The sequence below is a fragment of the Erythrolamprus reginae genome, chromosome 2, assembly GCF_031021105.1.
Source record: "Erythrolamprus reginae isolate rEryReg1 chromosome 2, rEryReg1.hap1, whole genome shotgun sequence".
NCBI lineage: Eukaryota > Metazoa > Chordata > Lepidosauria > Squamata > Dipsadidae > Erythrolamprus > Erythrolamprus reginae.
Genome location: NC_091951.1, coordinates 138,128,255 through 138,152,138, shown reverse-complemented (window position 1 = coordinate 138,152,138; position 23,884 = coordinate 138,128,255). Strand labels below are relative to the sequence as shown.

Below are 23,884 nucleotides of genomic sequence, written 5' to 3'. Positions count from 1 at the left end.
TAAGAGACAAGGCCATAATAGATTTTCTATAGCTTTTCTTTTTGAAGTATCAAGGCTAGATTGCTGGAAGAATTTTAGGAGCTGAGAACTTTCATTTGTTACACTGAACAAATGTTATGTTTTTATGTGTTTTTATACTCTTCAAATAAGCAACAAGCTCCTGAAATGCTGTAAGATGTTGTGTTCCAGAGCTGTTAAAAATTATAAAGCTAATATAGTATCAGTAAAATCAAGGAGCATGTTTCTAAACATAAATTCATGCTTTTGAATTTATTTTTTGAAATTGAAATTGCACTGAAATATTGATTACTATTTCAAGTACCTAAACACAGTAAAAAGTCAAGTGTATATTTGCCCAAGTTCTTTCAAGCATTTTAAAGTTATGGAATACTAACAGGTTTCCAGAGTTTTAAGTGATAGGTATGTGGTATCACACTCTTTCCCATATAGGACACATATTTCATTCACATCAAGGAGTGTAGGGTTCTTAACCTGGGCCCGCAAATCCCTTGGAGAGAATCTGTGGATAGATTTCAGGGGATCTGTGAATTTAGATTGGAAAAGTTGTAACTTTATTTTCACCTTATTATATTATATCTATTTTATACTTTGATAACAGTATTTGAACATAATTAGTATTTGTAGGTTTTATCAATAGTCTATATGGTACAAAAAAGGGCAAGAATTCTTGAACTAGCGTAGTACATTTCAGCATCATATTGACTCTAAATTACTTACAAGCACTGGTATAGAAAGCTGAGTTAAGCAACCTTCCAAGAATAGAACCTTATATAATGTTATATAAATTATTAATTTGTTTGAATAGAATGTGAGTACACAAAGATACAAACTGAAAGTTGTTGACCACAATAATTCCGCAGAAGACACCCATGACTTTCTAATTCATCAAGCAGAACACATTCAATGATGGCACAAAACCAGAAGGTTTGGATGGAATATGGAAGTTCCAAAGATTCATATTCTTACTGCCATTTTGGGGGAAAGGCATATTTTTGAGAAATGCCTTAAGTGGTCAACTAGCTAAACTCTGCAAACATCCCACTTACAGAAGAGAAGACTGTCTTGATGCAATAAGATCCAAACCATCCAACAGCAACACATTTTGATCCATTCAAAACACCATACATAAATTTTCCTTGCTTAAGGAGCAGCAGGACAAGGTACTCAAGGACATTTTGAGTCTTATGGAAGGAAATACACTTCTCCTGCATGACTAATAAGCTTAATGTTCTGGCTCTTGGGGAAATCATCACTCCAATTTAAAAAAGGGTACCCCTTGCCATGTTTCACAGCCAAGAGAATGAATCTGAAGCATCAGTCTATGTTTGTACAAATTGGCTGGTTGAGAAGTGGGTGTTTGCCATTTTCAAAAACAGGTGTTTTTATCCTAAATAATACAGCAGACATATCAGTAATCTATATTCCTAGATCTAGCTGTATGTATGGCTAGCGAATCTGGCAAGTTTGGCTCTGGTCAAGGTGTGGCTATCTGGACTATACAGTACAGTGATCCCTCGATTATCGCGAGGGTTCCGTTCCAGGACCCCTCGCGATAATCGATTTTTCGCGATGTAGGGTTCCGGAAGTAAAAACACCATCTGCGCATGCACGATTTTTTTTAATGGCCGCGCATGCGCAGATGGTGGAGGTGGGGAGCGACGAAAGTGCGGAAGCCGACAGATTGCTTTGGATGTCGGCTGCCCCCGCCCCCCCCCGCCCTTTGGCGTTTGGCTTCAGGACTCAGCTGGGAAGCGGTGCGGCTGTTTTAAAAGGTCGCAGCCGGCCTGGGGGGCTTGCCAGCACCCCCCGAACCTGGGTTGGGGGTTCGGGGGGGTGCTGGGAAGCCCCCCAGGCCGGCTGCGACCTTTTAAAACAGCCGCGTCGCTTCCCAGCTGACTCCTGAAGCCAAACGCGGAAGTGGGTTTTTTTTAATTAATATTTTTTGAAAAATCACGATATAGCATTTCGTGAAGATCGAGATCGCGAAACTCGAGGGATCACTGTACTCTGTTTTTGCCTGTCTATCAAAGTTGTGAATCTTCCTGCCTCAAAGTATTTTGGTTTATATAATGGAGATGTATTCAATTTATTTGGCTGAATGGGGCTGTTCTAAGAATCTCAGCCTGGAACAGCTACAAGAATAGAATCAGTTCCCATGAACGTATGTAATCCGCAGACAGGGGTGGGTTCCTCCCAGTTCGCCCAAACTGGTAGCGATCTGCTGGCGACGTCAAGATGACATCATCAATCCAGTCCGTTGATGCCTATTTTTTTATTTTAAATTTTCTATATGTATATATTTATATGTATACTGACTACACAGTGGTAAGTCACAACAAACAAACACGAAGTATTGTAAAAACAATCTCATATAGTTACACTAGTATTTCTGTATTTTATGTTGTGTGCCATGCACAATTACATTCTGGAAATTGTTTATTACTTTTTTTCCTTATCCTTTTCCCTTGTTATATATGGGGTTTTTTTGGTCTTCTTTAATATATATAACCAATAAAGATTATTTAAAAAAAAATGCACATGCACAGAAGCTTAACTTCCCGCACTGCATATGTATCACTATTTTGTTTTGATGTTAAAAAAAATTCAGTTTTTTTGCACTGTGCATGCATGTGCCCCCACAAAGCACATATGCCCACAAGGCACAACCATGCAATGCAGGAAGAAATGAACCAGCAGCGAGGTAAGTTGGAACCCATCCTATTGATTGACTGTTTCTCATTGTTTATTTGACCCCTATGACAATAATCAAGTGTTGTACCTCATGATTCTTGACGAATCTATATTTTCTTTTATGTACACTGAGAGCATAGGCACCAAGACAAATTCCTTGTGTGTCCAATCACACTTGGCCAATAAAACAATCCTATTCTATCCCTGTCCGTGGGCAACCCAGGGGTGAAATCCAACGTTCTACTTATGTTATGTTAGTATGTACTACAGTATACTTGTTTGACAAATAAATAAATAAATATTTTTGCTTTATCATCCCCTGCCACGCCCACCAAATAACACCAGGCCCACAGAACAGGAAGTAAAAAAAATTGGATTTCACCCCTGGGGAAACCCAAATATTTCCGTCCTGCTCAGGACTTGTGAGATTGTCTGGCGGGGAAATAGATGCTCCAGGAAGTTCTGCATTACTCTGGACTGGAGGCTTTGAGGAGTTTAGGGTTATAATCCTGAAACACTTCCACTTTATTTAAAAGTTAAGTATTATAACTCCTCGTTCTAATTTATCTCAAACCCAGCCCACTCTCTTGCATCAATCGCAGTTAACAGAAGGCCATTCTAACCGTTCCTTATGATTGCCTATCTTTTAAAATCCCATCTTCCTCCAAACAGTTCGGGTTCTTCCATAGTTACAATTAATTATTATTATTTACGAATAATGCTAAGGATAACCAATTCTTACTGCCTAAGCATAAAAGCATTGGAGGGCACATCTGCCCGCACCCAAAATGGCGATCCGTTCCTCCTTCCTTTTCACCACCATACACTCGCTAGAGAAACTTCAGCTGCCTCGACTTCCCTTTTCCCACTCTCGGCAGCCATTTTTCTTTCTCCGTAAGCCGCGGGACTTGAAACACCGGAAGGAGCCGGCAATGCACTCTTTCCAATCCAATCATTAAAGCAAGGGCATTGGATTGGCATGCCTAGCAGCCGACGGCTTTCTTCCCCCTTTCCGAGAGAGGCGGGACTTTATTCGACGAGGACCAATTAGAAGGAAAAGAACCCCCCCCCATCCGTCCTGTGCCAATTGGCGCGGGGCGAGCATTCGGCGGTCCAAGCAGAAGCTCGCGAGCTGAACGTGGGCAGGTGAGCGGCGCCGTGAGGCGGGAGGGAAGCGGCGTGGAAGCCCCTGAGGCGCGTTGGCTCCTCGGCTTTCCGACGGCCCGTGGCGGAGAGGCGCCGTCTTGGTGTTGGTGGTCTCTGTTGCGCGCTCCGTCACTGAGCCCTTCCAACGAAATACTTTTACCCTGCTGGCGTCCGGGCACAACCCTCCCCCGCTCCCTTTAATCGTGGAAACTCCAAGGCTCGCCCTGCCTGTCTGCGGTGCGGAAGGAGAAGTGCAGGCTGAGTGCCGTAAGCTTGAAGGCGCCGCCCGGTTTAGGAGGTCGTCGGCCGGGTAGGAGCCCCGCGGCTGGGCGAACTCGTGGCGACGTTCCTCTTTCAGCCGTCGGCTCCGTCTTCCGCCGCCGTCCGAGTCTCTGAAGCCTGCTCTTTCCCACCCGTCCCTTTCAGCAGCCCCTTCCATACGGACCAAGTAACCTAATCGAGATTAATTAGAAATAGGCAGGGGATTATTAAATTTCTGTTGCAGGTTTTCCCATAAGCGAAAGGTAACGTCGTGCTATTTAAATATTAATATGCATATATATATATACTGCTTAAAAATTAAAGGGAACACTTAAACAACACAATATAACTCCAAGTAAATCAAACTTCTGTGAAACCAAACTGTCCACTTAGGAAGCAACACTGACAATTTCACATGCTGTGGTGCTCATTCAACTTTGTACAGAACAAAGTATTCAATGAGAATATTTCATTCATTCAGATTTAGGATGTGTTATTTGAGTGTTCCCTTTATTTTTCTGAGCAGTGTACATACATACATTCTCTTTTTTTCCTAGGTTGGTTGCAGTTTTTCCTTGTCAATAGTTCTGGAAGTACGAGGATTATCCAGAAAGTAAAGTTACAAGGCACGTAACCCTCACCGTGATTGTTCGCATGGGAAGCTGGTATTACTATTGTGTAGCGGGAAGCCAGTGGAAGAGAACGAGCAGTGCCAGTGGTCAGTAGATCATCGACTGCCGTTGTGGTGAAGGTTAGATATGAGCGTCCTCATTTCGTTTCCTCCAAGTGCGATGTGCGTGCTGTAATGTGCTGCCTGAATGCTAAGCGCAGAAACGCTGCTGTGATGGGTGCCCAATATTTGTGCGTGATGGGTGTACAAGATTTTTCTCGATGATTGCTGAGTTTTGACTTTGAGGGCTGAAGGAGAATGGGTATGGCACCACTGCATTGATTGACTTTTGCTCTTTGGAGTACAGTAATACCTCATGATACGAATTTAATTGGTGCAAGAAGGAGGTTCGTAAGACGAAAGGTTCGTAAGACGAAAAATTGTTTCCCATAGGAAACAATGTAAAGTCAATTAATCCGTGCAACCAACCCCCCCCCCCCCCAAAAAACGGCTTTCGGTGACTGCTGGGAAGCCGCGCGGCTGTTTTAAAAGGTGACAGCCGGCCTGGGGGGCTTCCCAGCACCCCCCCGAACCCGGGTTCGGGGTTCAGGGGGGTGCTGGCAAGCCCCCCAGGCCGGCTGCGACCTTTTAAAACAGCCGCGCCGCTTCCCAGCTGTCTCCTGAAGCCGAACGCGGACGTTCGGCTTTGGCGTTCGGCTTCAGGAGACAGCTGGGAAGCGGCGCGGGTGTTTTAAAAGGTCGCAGCCGGCCTGGGGGGCTTCCCAGCAACCTCCCGAACCGAACCCGGGGTTCAGCAAAATTTTGCCTCTTCTTACGAACTTTGTTCGAGTTACGAACCGGCGTTCGGGAGGCTTCTGGGAAGCCCCGCCGCCCGGCTGTCACCTTTTAAAACAGCCGCGCGGCTTCCCAGCAGTCTCCGAATGCCGGTTCGTAACTCGAAAAAAGTTCGTAAGAAGAGGCAAAATTTTTCTGAACCCCGGGTTCGTATCACGAGTTGTTCGTAAGACGAGGGGTTCGTATCTTGAGGTACCACTGTATGGTGATAAGCCCCAGTTTCATCTCCTGTCACTGTACAGTTGAGAAAATCCTTGCCTTCAATCTCAAAACGGTCGAGGAATTCTCGGGAGGCACTGATTCTGTTGATTTTGTGCGCTTCAGTATGTATCACCTTCCGTAAGGGTCTTGAGGCTCATTTATGCCACCAGGCTTGGGGCTACTAGCTTCTTGCCCCCTGGCCAATGAATGCGTTGAAAGAAAGTGGATTGAATGAAATGACTGTTTTTATGGTTTTGAGCGTTTTAAAATTTAAATTACTGTAATTAATTGGATTAAGATGTTTCATATTGTTTTATTACATGTTGTAAGCCGCCCTGAGTCCTCGGAGAGGAGTGGCATAGAAATCCAAGTAATAAAATAAATAAATAAATCTTGGGCACCCGTCGCAGCAACGTTCACCACAACACCAGTCGAAGATCTACTGACCAATGGTTCACCTCACCTTTTCTTCTCAAGGGGAGATACAGTGTTCAGTTATTTCTCACAAGAATAAGAGAGATAGACTCATAAATGGTGGCAGTGGTGAATTTGGGCCCACATTTTCCTAATTCTGCGTCTTGACTCCTACACTGTTTTGCCTCAAACAAACAAAAAGCTGTTTCATATCATGCAGTCACCTTATGCTTTGAACCTCTGGGTTTGTCTTTTCAATAGCAAGTTTCACTCTACTAACAGGGAGATGTGAGGCTGGGGTTCAGTATATCAGGAGGTCTTTGGGTTAGGGAAGTCAGAAGTATCCTTTATAGCAGTGTTTCCCAACCTTGGCAACTTGAAGCTATTTGGACTTCAACTCCCAGAATTCCCCAGCCAGCATTCGCTGGCTGGGGAATTGTGGGAGTTGAAGTCCAAATAGCTTCAAGCTGCCAAGGTTGGGAAACACTGCTTTATAGGCTACTTATGGTAACTCCCAAATTATTCTGAGTGGTTTACAACTAAAAAACCAACATAGAGAAAATATAATTGACTGGAAGAGCAAGATACCCAAACAAATCAAACCAACGAAACAGAAGAAGGAGTCCCCAGTCCCCCTGTTGCAGAAGCTTGGGAGAACAAGATTTTTGGCAATTTCCGAAAGAACTTAAGGGAAGGGAGCCACATGAATCTCTAGGAGATGCTCATTCTCGTGGGCAGGAATTGTAACATAGGATATATTACAATATTGTGAACCATTTTTTAAAATACAATGTTATTTACCAGTAATCATGTCTACTTTAGTTCGTGTGCGTGAATGCTTGCCTGAATCAATGTCAACTCTTACTAGATGAACAAGTCCATGAAGTTCTCTTGGCGGCATGTTTGGAAGTGATTTTCCATTGTCTTTCTCCTAGGGCTGAGGGAGAATCTAGCCCAATGTCACCCAGCTGGCTTCCTGCCCAAAACTGTACTAGATTACACAATCTCCAATTTTTTATTCTGATGGGTTTAATCAGTACATCAAAATGGCTTTGCCTTAATGAACACCTAACTGTCAATAAAGCCTATGGAAATTAGCTGATAAGGCTGTCTTGGCTCCATGTGAAAGAGTGGGTTAAAATTGGGGAGCAGCCATTAAAGACTGGCTGTCAATCAACATTTGTATTTCTTAATGGAGACTTTAAGCAAAAGTCCTCTTGAATGATGAGCAAATTACCTAGCCCTTTCTCTGTAGGATTGATGGAAGACTCATTATGATTAATCTGTGACTTAACTAATTTTTTCTCTTCATTGACATATGAAATATTAATTAGAAGAATTAACACTGGAAATGAGTTTTCCTAAGATTAATGAGAAACAAGTAAATGCTGGGAAGACAATATTTTTATCTTTGATTTAAATACAGACTGTTCTAAAACAGGCTATGTCTGCACAACATTCTATGAAAATCCATGAAGAATGATGGATAAAAATATATAGAAAAGAGACTGGTGTCTACCTTTATAAATACAGTTAATATAGCAGGGATGAGATTACAACTTCAGCAGTATAATTTTATCATTGATCACTGAAGACTTGTTTGAAAGATAAGATATGTGTTAATATGTTCTGTGGCCTGATGAGAAGGCCAGATCACTTAGTCAGATTCAGATTAACAGAGTTGGAAGGGACCTTCTAGGTCATCTAGTCCAACCCCCCCTGCCCAAGCAGGAGACCCTACATCTGCCTCTACCTAGGATCGAACTCACAACCTCCTGAATGTTCGGGAATGTCAGAGTGTTGTCAATTCCTTGCCCTCTATTTTAGATTATTTTTACAACTTCTATGACATGAAAAGTTTGCATTAAGAAGGAAAGGACATATCTACTATAATAAATACATAGTAACATGGTTTGGGTAGCATGTATTTCAAAAAGACCTACAATATCACATGCCATATATTTAAAATATGGCATCTAACTTGAAAAATAATAACAGGATGGGAAAATGAGTGATGCTGATCTTAGGCTCACAGGTTGTTTGAAAAATTACAACTTTGAGATGTTGGGAAGTTAGTTAAACTCTATCAGTAGGATTCACTCAGAATTGATGGGTATAAACAACTTCAAGCTGTAGTCTTATTAATTGTTACCTCCAAGTATATCTGTAGTTTTGGTCTCCCTTACTCTGGATTTAGCTGTCATCCATTAATGTATTACAAAAGTTCTGTGCTTTTTGTTTTCCCTGAAGGATATGGCTGAGCAGGATGTGGAGAATGAGTTGCTGGATTATGAAGACGATGAAGAGCCTCAAGGAGTGATAGATGAAACTCCTCCCCTTGTTAAAAAGGATGTGAAGGGCTCTTATGTCTCCATTCACAGTTCTGGCTTCCGAGATTTCCTGATGAAGCCAGAATTACTTCGTGCCATTGTGGATTGTGGCTTTGAACATCCATCAGAAGGTAGGAGCTGAGCCAAGGCCCTTGGCCCCCCCTCATCAATCAGCCCAGTTCACCCACCGGGAAGCAACTGCCAGTGGTGCTACGCGGTGCAGGGTGAGAGCTGGGGGCTGCAGGGGGCAGGGGTGGGATGGTTTGGTTTTAATTGTTATCAGTATTGAGTCTAGCCCAGCCACTATGATGATAATCCAGTGGGGAGCTCTGCGAATGCAATTTCATACTGGAGATTATTACAATTCTGTGAGAAAGTATTTTTAAATTTTTTAAAATTACATATCTTGGAATGTTACTGGAACTTCATTGTGAGACCTAGCAATATATATATATATAAGTGATTAAATAGCAAGTCCGGTGCTTGTTTCTTTTACTTCTTACTAACATGTTTTGCATGTTATTCAATGTATGTGAAAAAAGCAATTAAATGCTTTAGGGATTCTGAAAGAGATCAAATAAATTTCACAAAGCTATATAATCTTTGCTGCAAGATCTAAATTCAATCTGGCACAAGAGGCATAATTTTCAGCCAACTAACTGAAACCTTGTTAGCACCTGAGCTCCCTTTATAATATAGAGTAGGATCTTATATTTAAGGGGGAGGGTTAGGGATGTGGCTAATCTATATCAAAGTTTCTTACGATCTGTTACATTTGTCTTTTAATTCAAAGTGATGCATGGATTAAATGCCAGTGGCCGGAAAACAGCTAAATTTTCTTATGGGATATGTATGTAAATCTCCAAGGATATAATATGAAAGAAGAGAAGCTGGGATCAAGGCTTTCCGGACTTCTATGTAACATGAAATATTTTAATATCCTCAGTGACTCTTGTGTAATTATTTTTTCTTCTCCCCCTATCAGTACAACATGAATGCATTCCTCAGGCAATTCTAGGCATGGATGTACTATGTCAAGCCAAATCGGGCATGGGCAAAACTGCTGTTTTTGTATTGGCTACTCTGCAGCAGATTCAGCCACTGGATGGGCAGGTATGTAAAGGATGTTAGGAAAAGGTTTGTTGACAGAAAGCTAAATACCACAAGAAGGTGGTAGGAGTCTTGTAAATGTGATTTAGCTGCTTCCATGAGTGATTTCTTTAGCAATGATTCTGGGCATGAACAGCAAAAGGAAATTCCAAATGTCTTATATCTGTTTTGGTCACAGTAAGCTCTAAGAATTCAACATAATTAGTTTAAAATGTATCTTTTTTCCTGTTTAATTATCTATTTCAAAAGCATGGTTTTAATAAATAAATAATTTCTTGCACATTTAAAGGGAATAAGACTTGAATTACACTGTTAGACTTGCTTTCAACCATATGCCTGCTATTGCAAAATGTTATTCCATAGTCAGGCAGAGACTTTTTGATTCATGTAATAATAATTTATTAAACTTGTATTTCACCTGATTCAATGGCTTTTGATGGCTCACTAGTCAAAGAAATTACAATAAAACATAAAAGGAACTGGAGCATGCCAACCTGGAGAATGTAATCGGCCAGAGAGATATTATAAGAGATAGGCGGTGCTTCAAATAACCAGGCACTATGTCATGTAGGACTTTGTAGGTAACAGCCAGTGTCTCGAAACACACCTGGAAGTAAATTATCAACCAGTGCAGCTTGAGTGGCAGAAATGTTACATTGGTATGCCTTGAGCATGGAGTATTGCTTTTGTCATAACAATCTGAAGCTTCTCGTTACTCTTCAAGGGTAGCCCTATGTACAGAGCATTGCAGTACTCAAGCCAGGAGGTGACGTGGGCATGAGCAACTATCTGAAAGGCCTCTTGATCTAGGAAAAAAAACAACTGTTTCGCTAGATGAATTTTGTGAAGACTTTCCTGGCTAAGGCTTCCACAGCAGGGACTGTGAATCCAGGAAGATCTCACATCTGTGCTAACCTTGAAGACAGAAGTGCAATTCCATCCAAGGTCAAAGATGGAATATCTTCAGGTCTGGGTAATTCAGACACCCGTAACCACTCTGTCTGTGTAGGATTGAGTTGGGGATAGCTCCTTCCCATCCAAACAACTAAAGAACCATCCATTTGATGCCTTTGTATCAATATTTCTTTAAATTCTTCTAGGTCTCAGTACTAGTGATGTGTCATACCCGGGAATTGGCATTCCAGATCAGTAAAGAATATGAACGCTTCTCAAAGTATATGACCAGTGTCAAGGTGAGTGGCATGTATTACTTTGGGTTTCAAAATATTTAGAATCTTTAGTATTTTTTAAATCACATCTGGTTGTACTACCATTCTGTCTAAAGAGTGATCCAACGGGTCACAGGGTTGTCTAGTATTGTACAAAAGTTTATTGTTTCAAAGTGACCGAATTTTTTGAAAGAAGATGACTAGTATGAATCGTAACTTTCAAGAGCTTTATGTGTTTGTGTATGTTGGTGCATCTGTACATTTCACTTATTGTCGATCCATGGTGACTGCTTAGTCGCTGAACTTTTATTAACTAAATCCTTCAGAAGTGGGTTTTTATTTATTTATTTATTTGATTTGATTTGATTTCATTTGATTTGTATGCCGCCCCTCTCCGTAGACTCGGGGCGGCTAACAACAGTAATAAAAAACATCATGCAAATCCAATACTAAAAACAACTAAAATACCCTTATTATAAAACTAAACATCCATACAACAAACATACCATGCATAAATTATAAAGGCTTAGGGGGAAAGAATGTCTCAATTCCCCCATGCCTGACGACAGAGGTGGGTTTTAAGGAGCTTACGAAAGGCAAGGAGGCTGTTGCTTCCTTTCCACAAATGAGAGAGTGACTGGCTCAAAGTCACCCAGCTGGCTTTGTGCCTAGGATGGAACAAGAATTCAGTCACCTGGTTTCTAGCCTGGTACCTTATTACTACACCAAAGTGGTTGTGTTTGAATATGATTTACTGCATTGTATAAATAATGTGTTGTGTAGTCATTTGAGTGATTTCTGATTCTCCTGCAGGTAGCCGTTTTCTTTGGGGGGCTTTCTATCAAAAAAGATGAAGAGGTGCTTAGGAAAAACTGTCCACATATTGTTGTGGGGACCCCAGGCCGTACGTTAGCATTGGTACGCAACAAGACACTCAATCTGCGCAATGTGAAGCATTTTGTATTGGATGAATGTGACAAGATGCTTGAGCAGCTAGGTAAGAGAACCTGGGGAAAGGGAGGGGGTTGTGGGCTGCAGAAGTCCAAATAAAACTGGAATTGTTTATAGAGTGTTGAATTCTTGATCCATTGTAAGAAAATGGTCTGATGCCCAGTTTACAGGACAAGACACTGAGATAGAGATTTGGCGTGCATGATTCAAACTTCATTTGAGCAGAGCACCTATTTAATGTTCAGTAAACAGAGACCTTTTCAGATATTAGGAAAAACAGAAAAAGTGCTGCTTTAACGAATCCATTTAATGCAACATTTAGGCGGCTGTTTTCAGGTGTTAAAAGAAGTGAGCTGAACCATGTCTTCCAAAATATCTTGGAAGAGTGTATTGCCTGCTAGTAGTAAAGTCAAGCTCTTTTAAAGAAGTGTGCCAGTAACTTCCTATCGCTCTTCAGATAGATGAGTGGCTGTTAGTGAGGGTGCAAATCATGATACAAAACCTAAAAACTATGGCTTTAAATGAGTTGGGATGGAATTAAAGTTCCCCTGAGGGGGAAAAAGAAGTTGGCAATATTTCAGAATTGTTCAGTTTTTTTCTGATATATATTAGAAACCTTTCAAAAAGAAGCCTACCACCTCCCCTGAAGAGAAGGCCTTATTATTATTATATTATTATTATTATTATTATTATTATTATTATTAATTAGATTTGTATGCCGCCCCTCTCCGAAGACTCGGGGCAGCTCACAACAGTAATAGAAACAATATAACCGTGAAACAAATCTAATATTAAAATAAAACATATCTAAAACCCCAGCAATTTAAAACCATACAACACATACATACCAAACATAAAATATAAAAGCCTGGGGGAGGATGACTCAGTTCCCCCATGCCTGGCGATAAAGGTGGGTCTTGAGTAATTTGCGAAAGACAAGGAGGGTGGAGGCCGTTCTAATCTCTGGGGGGAGTTGATTCCAGAGGGCCGGGGCCGCCACAGAGAAGGCTCTTCCCCTGGGGCCCGCCAAACGACATTGTTTGGTCAACGGGACCCGGAGAAGGCCAACTCTGTGGGACCTTGTCGGCTGCTGGGATTCGTGCGGTAGAAGGCGGTTCCGGAGGTATTCTGGTCCAATGCCATGTAGGGCTTTAAAGGTCATTACCAACACTTTGAATTGTGACCGGAAAGGTAGACAGTGAAATAGTCTACAAGGTGGCAGTGAAATAGAAATGCCTGCAAAGTTGTCCTCACTTTGACATAACCTGAAAGCATACAAAACACACAATGTTTGGAATGCCTAGGGTTTGGAATGCTTCCGCAATGTTCTGAGCAGTGCCCAACACATTGGGTAAAGTTATGTTCCATCGAATTTAGAAAAGGGGTTGTTTTGAATTCGAAACTCTTCAGACTGAAAATATTTTTCATATTACTATTGCAAGTTTACAGCTCTTTTCCCCCCCTGTGCTCTCAGAATCTCTTTATCTACAAAATGCAATCATCCAGCTTGTCCAAGCAGACAAACAATGGCTTAATTCTTTTGTGCAATCTAGGAACAGATAGCTTTGTGTGCAGGTATAAGCCATAAATCATCTATGTGCAATCAGATGTCCTTCAAGGTTTGAATTGCATTGCTAAACATGACAGGCATTAACGTTAGCGTTTACAATGCAATTTTTGAAGAGTTGTAATCCAAAATGTACAAAAGATGCCAGGTTAAGAATCTTATATATGCTGAGATCAAAATTTGAGATGATCTATGTGGCATTGAAACACACTTGAAGGGAAATCTTTATCGGCTATTTAGTAATCCAAGAAAGAGAGTGCCCATTCACAAGATGTCTACTATGGTGCACATAGCTACTCCCAAAGTTTCATAGAAATGTTTGCTAAAACATTTCTGTAAGGCAGATGGCCTGTCCAAGAGGTAGAATACAAAGCCTTAGAAAAGAAACTCTGTTTGTCCTTGTGATTAGGCTCATTCTTCCCAGATGCTTTTCTCCCAAGACTTCCGTTGTCCAAGTGTATGCCTTCCTTGCTTCCTCCTGAGATTTATTCCTACATCCGTTCTGTGCTTTCCTTCACTGAGCTGCCTTTCCTTTCTGCTATACTTTTTGTAGACTTCTCTTTTTCCTTTTTTTTACTTGGCAGATCACTTGCGACTCAACTCCTACCTGTCTTCTTTCAACCCCTTCTACTGGTCAGCTGAAGGCCTCAGTGGTTTTCTGTTGCAGCCCAACCCAGCTCATCTCCTCCTCCTCTTTTTGCATCTGTTCTTTTCTTCCTTTGAGAAGAAAGTATAGTTGGGAACACATAAAAGTTGAGCATTAGCCTCTAATTTCATTGTTATGACTAATTACATGCGACCCAATGGCATCTCGGAGAATAAAGATTTCAAGTGCTTGCTGTTTGAAATGCTTTTGTAAAAATTACAACTATGAGCAGGCTATGTCAAAGGTGGATGGGGAATTATTTTCGGTACCATTTTGCTTATTTTTTTACTGTAGCTTGTAATTTTATATGGACGGGTGCAAAGAAAAAACCCACTTGTTTTTATAAGTTGTGATCAGAAGAGGCAAGATGAGTTGAACTCAAAGCTCTCTGTAGAAATGGTTAGAATGCTAATGTGTTTCTGTTCTCTCAGCCATCACAATAAAATATTGAGGGTGAGAAATAGTGAAAAGAGTGGTTGAGCTAATGAATCGTTGAACTTCAAATCTGTTTTAATTGGGAACTCATATTCTTATATGTTTCTTTTAGACATGCGCCGTGATGTACAGGAAATCTTTCGATTGACTCCCCCTGAAAAGCAGTGCATGATGTTCAGTGCCACCTTGAGTAAGGAGATCCGCCCGGTCTGCAGGAAGTTCATGCAGGATGTAAGCACTAAATCTCATCTTTTGCCTCCCGGTGGGGGCAATGCGTGCAACATATGTACAAAGTAGACAAAATAGAATCCACCGAGGCAATTTTGTGTTCCCTCTCAACATCCTGTTTGGGGTGAAGGGGGGAGGGTTGGAGCAGATTGCGGGTACTTGAAAGCAGAAAATGTCAGCGGCTTAATCATGCAAATACCACAATTATAAATCAGGGCATCTGATTGAAGTAAGTAAATTGCAGAATTTACATAATTATATTGTTATACATTTGTCATCACGTATACTCTCCTCCTAGCAACATTGCAGACACACTAGAAAGAAGCCCTCAGTTGGAAGAATATACTGTGCTGCTTAAATGAAAGAGCACAGAAGAGTTTACAATGCAATAAAATCATAGGGCGGACTTTGCCCTGAAGGTTACAGTCTTAAGAGATACAGCCAGGTAAAGAGAATGCAGCTAGCTGCTTAAGGCATAGGAAAAGTGAGAACCTGTCCTGCCACTAGCACAGATTCAGGTGCGATTTAAGAGATCTGACTTCAATCGCTACATGATGGTTATCATAAAAGGTAATACCCGCTAACCTGTTCTACCCAGCTCATTTATTTAATTGGGAAAGATTCTTTTACTTCATTGATTGGACCCTGCATGGTAAATGCCCATTGAATTAGGAACCTGTCATGACATTACTGAGAAATCTGTCTATGCTGTTTGGCAGATGGATTTTTTGAAGTTGAGATGAGCTATTGTACAATCCTGCGAAAGGAAGGAATAATGCTATAATTATCTCTAGACAAGGGGTCTCCAACCCCCAGGCCATGACCCATTACAATAATCCCTCACTACTTCGCGGTTCATCTTTTGCGGGTTCGCTACTTCATGGGTTTTCAAAGGGGGCTTAAATCCATTAAATCCATTGAAAATTTTAAATCCATTAAAATTCATAAAATTCTTCTACAGTCCTACTGTACTCCATTAAAGAAACTGGTAGGATACCCCATGTAGTTCCAGCTGAGAAACATTATAGAATGACTGTTTAATGCAAAGGGTGGGTTTTAAAAGTCCAAATACTTGTTAAATACATTAAAAAAAATCTTTCCTCTACTTCACGGAAATTCATATTTCACGGGTGGTCTTGGAATGCATCCCCCGCGAAAAACGAGAGATCACTGTATTGGTCCATGGCCTGTTCAAAACTGGGCGGCTTGAGTGGTGGGGTGGCATGTGCATGTGCCAGCCTGCTGCTTTTGTAAGTTGAGCTGCATATGTGTGCCAGCCCAGTTCCTTTGACCTGCCCCCCACCCCGTTCCCCAAGTCGGTCCACCAAACTGCAAGATTGGGGACTGCTGGTGTAAAACCATCGTGTTCATAGTAGTCCTAGGAATAAAATGGTGGCAAAAATCTGAAGATGTCCAATAGCTCCTTCTTCAGCTAACACATTTTATTACACATTTTATTTTATTTTATTTATTTTTTATTAACACATTTTATTGCTTTTGTGAGTTAGGGTTTACTTCATCCTAAGTGCCAGATATAGGAACAAAGGTCATTTTTGTATTTTTACATTAATATTTAATCACTACTGTATGTGTATATGTGTGCACATGGGAGGATTTTTAAAAAAATAATCTTTATTAATTATTTACATTAAGAAAAATACATAAAAACCACAAAACAAACAGAAACAAACAACAGAACACGACCTATGCAAACATATAAAGATATCGTCTTTCATAGTTACAATTATATATCAAGTCTTAAACACTCAACGACTTACACATTTGCCAACCTACCCGTTGACATTATTGCTACAGCTTTTTATATTTTATTATATCAGCCTACTAGTTTTATATTGCTATGTTATATATTGTTATCTAAATCTTAATCTTTATTAATTTCAATATTACCTAAATCATGAATTATTATTATTATTATTATTATTATTATTATTATTATTAATAATTAGATTTGTATGTCGCCCCTCTCCGTAGACTCTGTTGTTGCTAAACAGCAATTTAGTTTTGTATATCTAGTAAATGAAAGGAGTAACAAGATTGCTTGCATTTTTTTCCTTTCCCCCACTATACTTTCAGATTGTGAGAGATTTGGCTATGTTATAGATATTTAGTCTTTTAAATATATTTTTTTGATTAACCCAATCATACCATCTGCTCCAAGTTTCAGTATTGTCTTTTTCTTGTATTTCCAATGTCATCTTGTTCATCTCTGCAATTTTGTAAATTTTATTTATTAAATTTAGGGTTGCGGGGACGTTATTTAATTTCCAGGTCTGCGCATAAGCAAGTCTGGCAGCTGTAATTATATGTATTATTAAGTATTGATCTTCCTGAGATATTTTTTGTCTAATAATTCTGAGCAGGTGTAGTTCTGGTTTCACAGGGATTTGTTGACCAGTTATTTGCTGGATTTTGTTTTAATTGATTGTTCACTACTTTCAGCCCATGGAGGTATTTGTAGATGACGAGACAAAGCTGACTCTACATGGTCTGCAGCAATACTATGTAAAGCTGAAAGATACAGAGAAAAACCGCAAACTCTTTGACCTGCTGGATGTACTGGAGTTCAATCAGGTCTGTATGAAAGGATTGGCAACCATGGCTTGGAAATGGTATCCTACCTCTTGGAATATGGTCACAATGGGAGCTGATGGAAATCTGTAGGGCTTCCAGATATATTCTTTTTTGCACTCCCCATCCCTACAGGTTGTGATATTTGTAAAATCTGTGCAGCGCTGCATGGCATTAGCCCAACTTCTGGTTGAACAGAACTTCCCAGCTATTGCTATACACAGAGGCATGTCTCAGGAAGAGAGGTGAGCAGCATCAGACTATGAAACCTGAACATCGAGTGGAGTATCTATGTTTTTGACAATGGAATATGGGGGACAATGTCTTGATGCTAAAAAAATAATAATTAGGAATTATACTATGGTGTTTCCCCCAAAACAAGACCCAACCAGGATGCTCATAATATAAGCCCTACCCCCAAAATAAGCTCCAGTTAATATCATCAGCCAGATGGATTCATTTAGTACAGTATTTCCCCCCAAAATAAGACCTTATGCATCTTTTGGAGCAAAAATTATTATTATTTTTGTTGTTATTGTTATTTATAATAATAATTTATTTGATTTGTATGCCGCCCCTCTCCGAAGACTCGGGGCAGGACACAACAATAATAAACAATGCAGTACAAATCCAATAATTAAAACTATAGCTAAAAACCCACTATCATTTAAAAACAGTCAATACTACCCAATCATAATCACACATAAATCTTACTAGCCCAAAAGGGGATTCATCAATTACTCCATGCCTGGCGACATAGGTAGATCTTCAGAGTCTTGCGGAATGCGAGGATGGTGGGGGCAGTTCGAATCTCCGGAGGGAATTGATTCCAGAGGGCCGGGGCCACCACAGAGAAGGCTCTGCCCCTGGGTCCCGCCAGATGACATTGTTTAGTCAACAGGACCCAGAGAAGGCCAACTGTATGGGACCTAATCGGCCGCTGGGATTCATATGGCAGAAGGCGGTCCTGTAGGTATTCGGGTCCGATGCCCTGTAGAGTTTTATAGGTCATTACCACCACTTTGAATTGTGTCTGGAAACTAATCGGCAACCAGTGCAGGCCGTGGAGTGTTAACGAAACATGGGCATATCTGGGAAGACCCATGATTGTTCTTGCGGCCGCATTCTGCACGATCTGAAGTTTCCGAACACTCTTCAGAGCTAGCCCCATGTAGAGAGTGTTGCAGTAGTTGAACCTCGAGGTGATGAGGGCATGAGTGACTGTGAGCAGAGACTCCCTGTCCAAATATTGCTGCAACTGGTGCACCGGGCGAACCTGGGCAAACGCCCCCCTCGCCACAGCAGAAAGATGGTGTTCTAAAGTTAGCTGTGGATCGAGGAGCATGCCCAAGTTGCGGACCCTCTCTGAGGGGGTCAATAATTCCCCCCCCCAGGGTAATTGACGGACAGATGGGATTGTCCTTGGGAGACAAAACCCACAGCCACTCCGTCTTGTCAGGGTTGAGTTTGAGCCTGTTGACACCCATCCAGACCCTAACAGCCTCCAGGCACCGGCATATCACTTCCACTGCTTTGCTGACTGGACACGGGGTGGAGATGTACAACTGGGTGTCATCAGCATACTGATGATACCTCACCCCATGCCCTTGGATGATCTCACCCAGATCTTATTTTGGGGGAAATATGATAACAAGTTTTAAGTCCTTTGGGCCTAAAAATCAGAGAGGAATCATGTAGTTCAAGGCATTAACTCTTTTCCCACCTAGGCTCTCTCGATATCAACAGTTCAAAGACTTCCAGCGTCGCATCTTAGTGGCTACTAATCTGTTTGGACGTGGGATGGACATAGAGCGAGTCAACATAGTTTTCAACTATGATATGCCTGAAGATTCCGATACCTACTTACATAGGGTGAGTGTGGGTGCAATACAGAGTTGCCTTCAGAGTTACGATAAGGAGTTGGTGGCTTGAATATTCTGGATGGCTTCTGACCATTCTTTTTCGTGGATTCCCAGCCTCTTTTAGGATTTGATGTTGCTGATAAAAATCCTTGAATGAGGTTTGCCTGATTTTAATCGAACATCCCTCTGGAGGATAGCTCTGAAATACTGGATTCAGTTTGGGGAGGAGCTTCTTTTAATCCTCGATACATCCTTCTCTCTGCAGGTGGCCCGTGCTGGGCGTTTTGGTACGAAAGGTTTGGCGATTACCTTTGTGTCAGATGAAGGTGATGCCAAAATCCTCAATGACGTACAGGATCGCTTTGAGGTCAATGTGGCTGAGCTCCCAGAAGAGATCGACATCTCATCTTACAGTATGTATTGATTTATTTAAATTTCTTAATTGCATTTTATCCTGCCATAAATCTTATGCCGATTCCCAATCCACGCTAAACCCATATAAAATAAAAATAGCATAAAATAAAAGTTTAAAAAGTGCAGTGGTGGCTCTCCTCAATCCCCAAATATCTCCGAGGGACAGTGCACAGGTTCACCAGCACACTTTTAGGTTCTAGCCCCTCTCTCCAGTGCTAAACTTAATTCTCTCTTTCCAGGTGTTACCAAGCTTCTTAAAAATCCTTTCGTTGTGGTGTTGGTGCTGTGGCTTTGTCAGCTAAGTCATGGCAGCCTTCCCGTTCACACCACCACTGGTGGCAGCGACCCCATCTTCATCTCCCCTTCCCGGAGGATCTGGCCCGGTTCTGTAGGAACCAGGACCCCTGGGCGGCAGGGATTTGGGGTTCCCCCATGGGCGAAGGGGAACTCTGTGTCGCTGTGGCCATTGCCCCCGCCTCCCTTCGATAATTGCCCATTTCTGTTTCTGGGCATTCGATAGACCAGTGTTCCTTAACGTTGGTTTTAGGATCCCTAGGGAGGTCCCCCAAGACCCTGTCAGTGGCCTGTTAAACCAAAATTATTTGCCAGCTTAAAAAGGAACATTTTCATATATTAAAACTCCATCCAGCAACAATTATGAGAAGAGATGGTAGAACATTTTAAATCTTCATTGCAGTAAATGCAAATATTTATTTATTTATTGTATTTATATGCCACTCACTCCAAACTGACCCTGAGCGGCTAACAATAGGAATAAATACAACAACAATACAAAAAACTTTGGGGGACCTTAATAATTCTTAAAAGTGGAAAGAGGTCCTGAGATAAAATAGTTTTAAGAAACTCTACTATAGAAGAATAATTGTGTTGCTACTTGTCCTACCGAGAGGTGCTAGACCTGGGCACTGAATCCTGGAAACGATGATAAATCTTTAAATTAGCCATGAGTGAAACAGGTATCATTTGCTGATTTGAAAGCAAAGACTCTGGCACCTTCTCTAAATACTGTTCTACATGTAATGGAAATATAGAAAAATGTATAAATATGTAAGATCACCTATTTTTCTCAGTTAAATCTTCAGTTTGTTTAGGAGGCCAGATGTATGATAGGGGTGAGCAAAAGGAGACAATGAAGTGGGACAATTGCGGGAGGGGACGGAGGTGGCCGTTTCACCAATAAACGGAGGCTGTTAACAACAGGATATAACTGGTAAAGTTTCCATGTATGCTTCTTCAAAAGTAGACGTAACTAATGATGAAGCAAAGACTGCTGAATTGTAGAAGGGGACAGCTTTAAATTCCCAATGGAGCAGCCCTCTCCTAGCACTGGAGAGTTGAGCCTGGACTCTAGGAAAGCCTGCAGCACCACAGAGGCAGCATTCAGCTGATTTGGCTACAGAGGATGACTGAGTAGCTGACTGCTTTTCTCCATCTGGTTTCTTGCAGTTGAAAAAAGCCGGTAGCCTGAGTCCACGGAGCCACTTCTCTGAGCCCAGAGTGGAACAGGAGGTTGAGCACGTCCCATGCCTTCTGCTGAACTCAGAGGAATATCTTCTTGAAAAGATACTCTATGCAATATGTAAGGATGTTGGTTCTTAACACAAAGTCTTTACAAAGTGCCTAGATGATATTTTTTGCCTCAGTTCAAGCCTGGGGGCTTTTTTTTAATTAGATGTTTCTGTTTTCTGAATAGTCAGCCCCTGAGGCTATGTTTCATAAATAAAAATTTAAAATAACTTTTTCTGGTTGTCTTAATGCATAATGAATCTGCTGGTTACAGAAAATATAGAGATATGCATTCTTGCTTGCTTCTTCCACTTTCTGCGGTCTCCAACCTTCATTCTCTTGACCTACTTGGAGTGCTTTCAGGATGATCAATTTACCTTGTGTGTGTTGGACTTCTAAGATATACCTTGTCTACTCTTCAGTTGGTTCCAGGTTTGCTTGAGGCAGCTTTTTACTAAATAAACCAAGATGGGAATGGAAGTCCTCAAGAGGCTGCCAGTCTTAGTACATGATCTCTTTACTTACATCTACCTAGGCTGGTGATGGCGAACCTATGGCATGGGTGCCACAGGTGGCACGTAGAGCCATATCTGCTGGCACACGAGCCATTGCCCTAGCTCAGCCCCAACATGCATGTGTGTGCCAGCCAGATGATTTTTGGCTCATACAGAGGCTCTGGGAGGTCGTTTTTGGCTTCCAGAGACCGTCCAGGGGGGATGGGGGAGGGCATTTTAACCCTCCCTCGGCTCCAGGAAAGCCTTTGAAGCCTGGGGAGGGCAAAACACGAGCCTACTGGGCCCACCATAAGTTGGGAAACAGCCGTATCCAGCCTGCAGAGGGCCCCTGGGGGAAGCTGTTTTAGCCCTCCCCAGGCATTGAATTATGGGTGTGAACACACGCTCTTTTGGCATCCGAGCAAAAAAAGGTTTGCCATCATTGACCTAGGCCTTCCATTATCCAATTTAGATGGAGTACTCAAATACTGATATGCCTATTTAAAGATATGTAGAAATTCTCAGTTAGCCAAGTCATGGTTGTCCTAAAGGTGCTTTTTCAGGAGGCAACTGAACTTTTTCTTTTCTTTTGAAGAGGTTTCGCTTCTCATCCAAGAAGCTTCTTCAGCTGTCAGGATAGTGGAGAATGGAAGGATTTATATTCCATGCAAACAGCTGGTAATTTGCATCTTTCTTAGAGGGTCCTTGAAGATAAACCTCCAAGTGCTTCAACAATCCCCTAAAAGGATGCAAATTACCAGCTGTCTGTAAGGAATATAAATCCTTCGATTCCCCAGTATCCTGTCAGAGCTGAAGAAACTTATTGGATGAGAAGTGAAACGTCTTCAAAAGAACAAAAAACACAAGAAAATCCAGTTGCCTCCTGAAAAAGCACATTTGGGATGCTTATTATTTGCTACTTTGGAAAAATACCATGATTTGCAATTTGAAAAGAATAAAAAATGTAGGAGGAGGACAGCTGTATGGTAGCCCCAAGTCAGGAGTTTAATAGCACCTTATTAAAGAACATTGAAAGGCATAGGGGTGTTTTTTAAGCTACAGACCATTTATTGGATGTGTGAAGTAGCTAAACTGATATATATGATTTAAATTTGGATAAGAGAAAGACCATGTTTATGCAGATTATATGCAAGTTAGATGACATGCACCTTAGAATGTCAGGTTTCATGGACTCTGCATTCAGATCTTTTATGCCCAGCAATACCAGGTATATAAAAAACCACTTCCTAAGATAAATAAAATCTTAGTACAACTGTTCTGTCCCAACATCGAGCCCCTCCATAATAAGATGCACACCATTTAGTACTAAATGTTTCGAGTCTTTTCTAAAAGCAAGTAAAATCTAATAAAGTCTTCACCGCACTGCTAATAATGCATTAGCAGCTAGCCAGAATTTCAAGAATAGGTAAACACAACAGTAATTACTAGATTGTAGCAGAGTTCCTTATAGACTTACAGAGGTTGGCTGGCAGCCAGGAGCTAATTAATGCAGAGGAGAATGTGGTACTTTTCAAATCACAAGTCGGACACAAGTGATGTAGCAAGAGTCTGGAACGAAATGGCATTGTCCTCTGCACCGAAGCATCATGTGACTCTGCCTTAAATAGCTTGAGGGCGTGGCCCAGTAGCCAAGAGTGCTACTCATGAGAAAGCTTCCTGAGTAACCACTCTTGCCTCCTATAGGCCCTGCAAGTCCTAGCATCAAGAAGAGGCTCCTCCTCTTCTCCTGAATCACTCATTTCAGGAGGTGCAGAAGGCCCTGGTTGCCTCTGACACCACGTCCTCTTCGCTCTCAGGCTGAGGTACCAGGAACACAGGCCGCTTGTAACATGCCATCAGTGCCTCTGTGTCCTCTGGATCCATTGCTAGTTATGCAGGATACAAATGGGTGTCCTGCACAACTACTCTTTAGATTGAGTGATGACATTTAAACATCTGGACCCCCTGGAAATGAATAACCAATTGCCCCATCATCAAAAAGAGAGTCCGCCTTGATGTCATGGTAAAGCAACACAATAGACACAAACAGTATTCAGGAACCCTACCAATCACTGCTACATGTTTCCAGTTTCCAGCCAAAATATAGTATTGAATATATCTAGCAGTGTGTTCCCTCCCTCCCCCCCCCATTTTTAGGCACCACGGACTGGTTGCATGTAGGAAGGTTTTTCCATGGATCAGCGGGGCATAGTTTCACATCTGCCTGCATCCCATGGATGGAACTTTGCTTGTCTGAGTGGCCAGTTGCTGGCATGCTGCAGACCGATGTTAGTCCAGGTATCGGGTTGGGGACCTCTGATCTATAGGATCTACACTAAACTGCATTTGTTCTGGCCAACCTG

The 23,884-nt window shown here is 41.6% G+C and overlaps 1 protein-coding gene across 9 annotated transcripts; it reads left to right on the top strand.

Annotated features, from left to right (window-relative positions):
- Positions 1-3,693: 3,693 nt before the first annotated feature.
- On the top strand, positions 3,694-21,257 carry DDX39A (DExD-box helicase 39A). Of its 9 annotated transcripts, none has more exons than XM_070739583.1 (12): positions 3,694-3,858; positions 4,677-4,745; positions 8,450-8,660; positions 9,515-9,642; positions 10,740-10,832; positions 11,622-11,805; positions 14,520-14,638; positions 17,096-17,227; positions 17,360-17,469; positions 18,952-19,096; positions 19,352-19,499; positions 20,968-21,257. In XM_070739583.1, exons 3-12 carry the CDS (start codon positions 8,453-8,455, stop codon positions 20,982-20,984), a joined length of 1,284 nt encoding a protein of 427 aa, XP_070595684.1. In that variant the 5' UTR covers positions 3,694-3,858; positions 4,677-4,745; positions 8,450-8,452; the 3' UTR covers positions 20,985-21,257. The 9 variants fall into 9 exon arrangements, with proteins under 9 accessions (XP_070595684.1, XP_070595689.1, XP_070595691.1 ...); XM_070739588.1 differs by having other exon boundaries at positions 3,741-3,858; positions 8,450-8,753; XM_070739590.1 differs by having other exon boundaries at positions 3,741-3,858; positions 4,677-4,837; positions 8,450-8,753.
- The last annotated feature ends 2,627 nt before the right edge of the window (positions 21,258-23,884 follow it).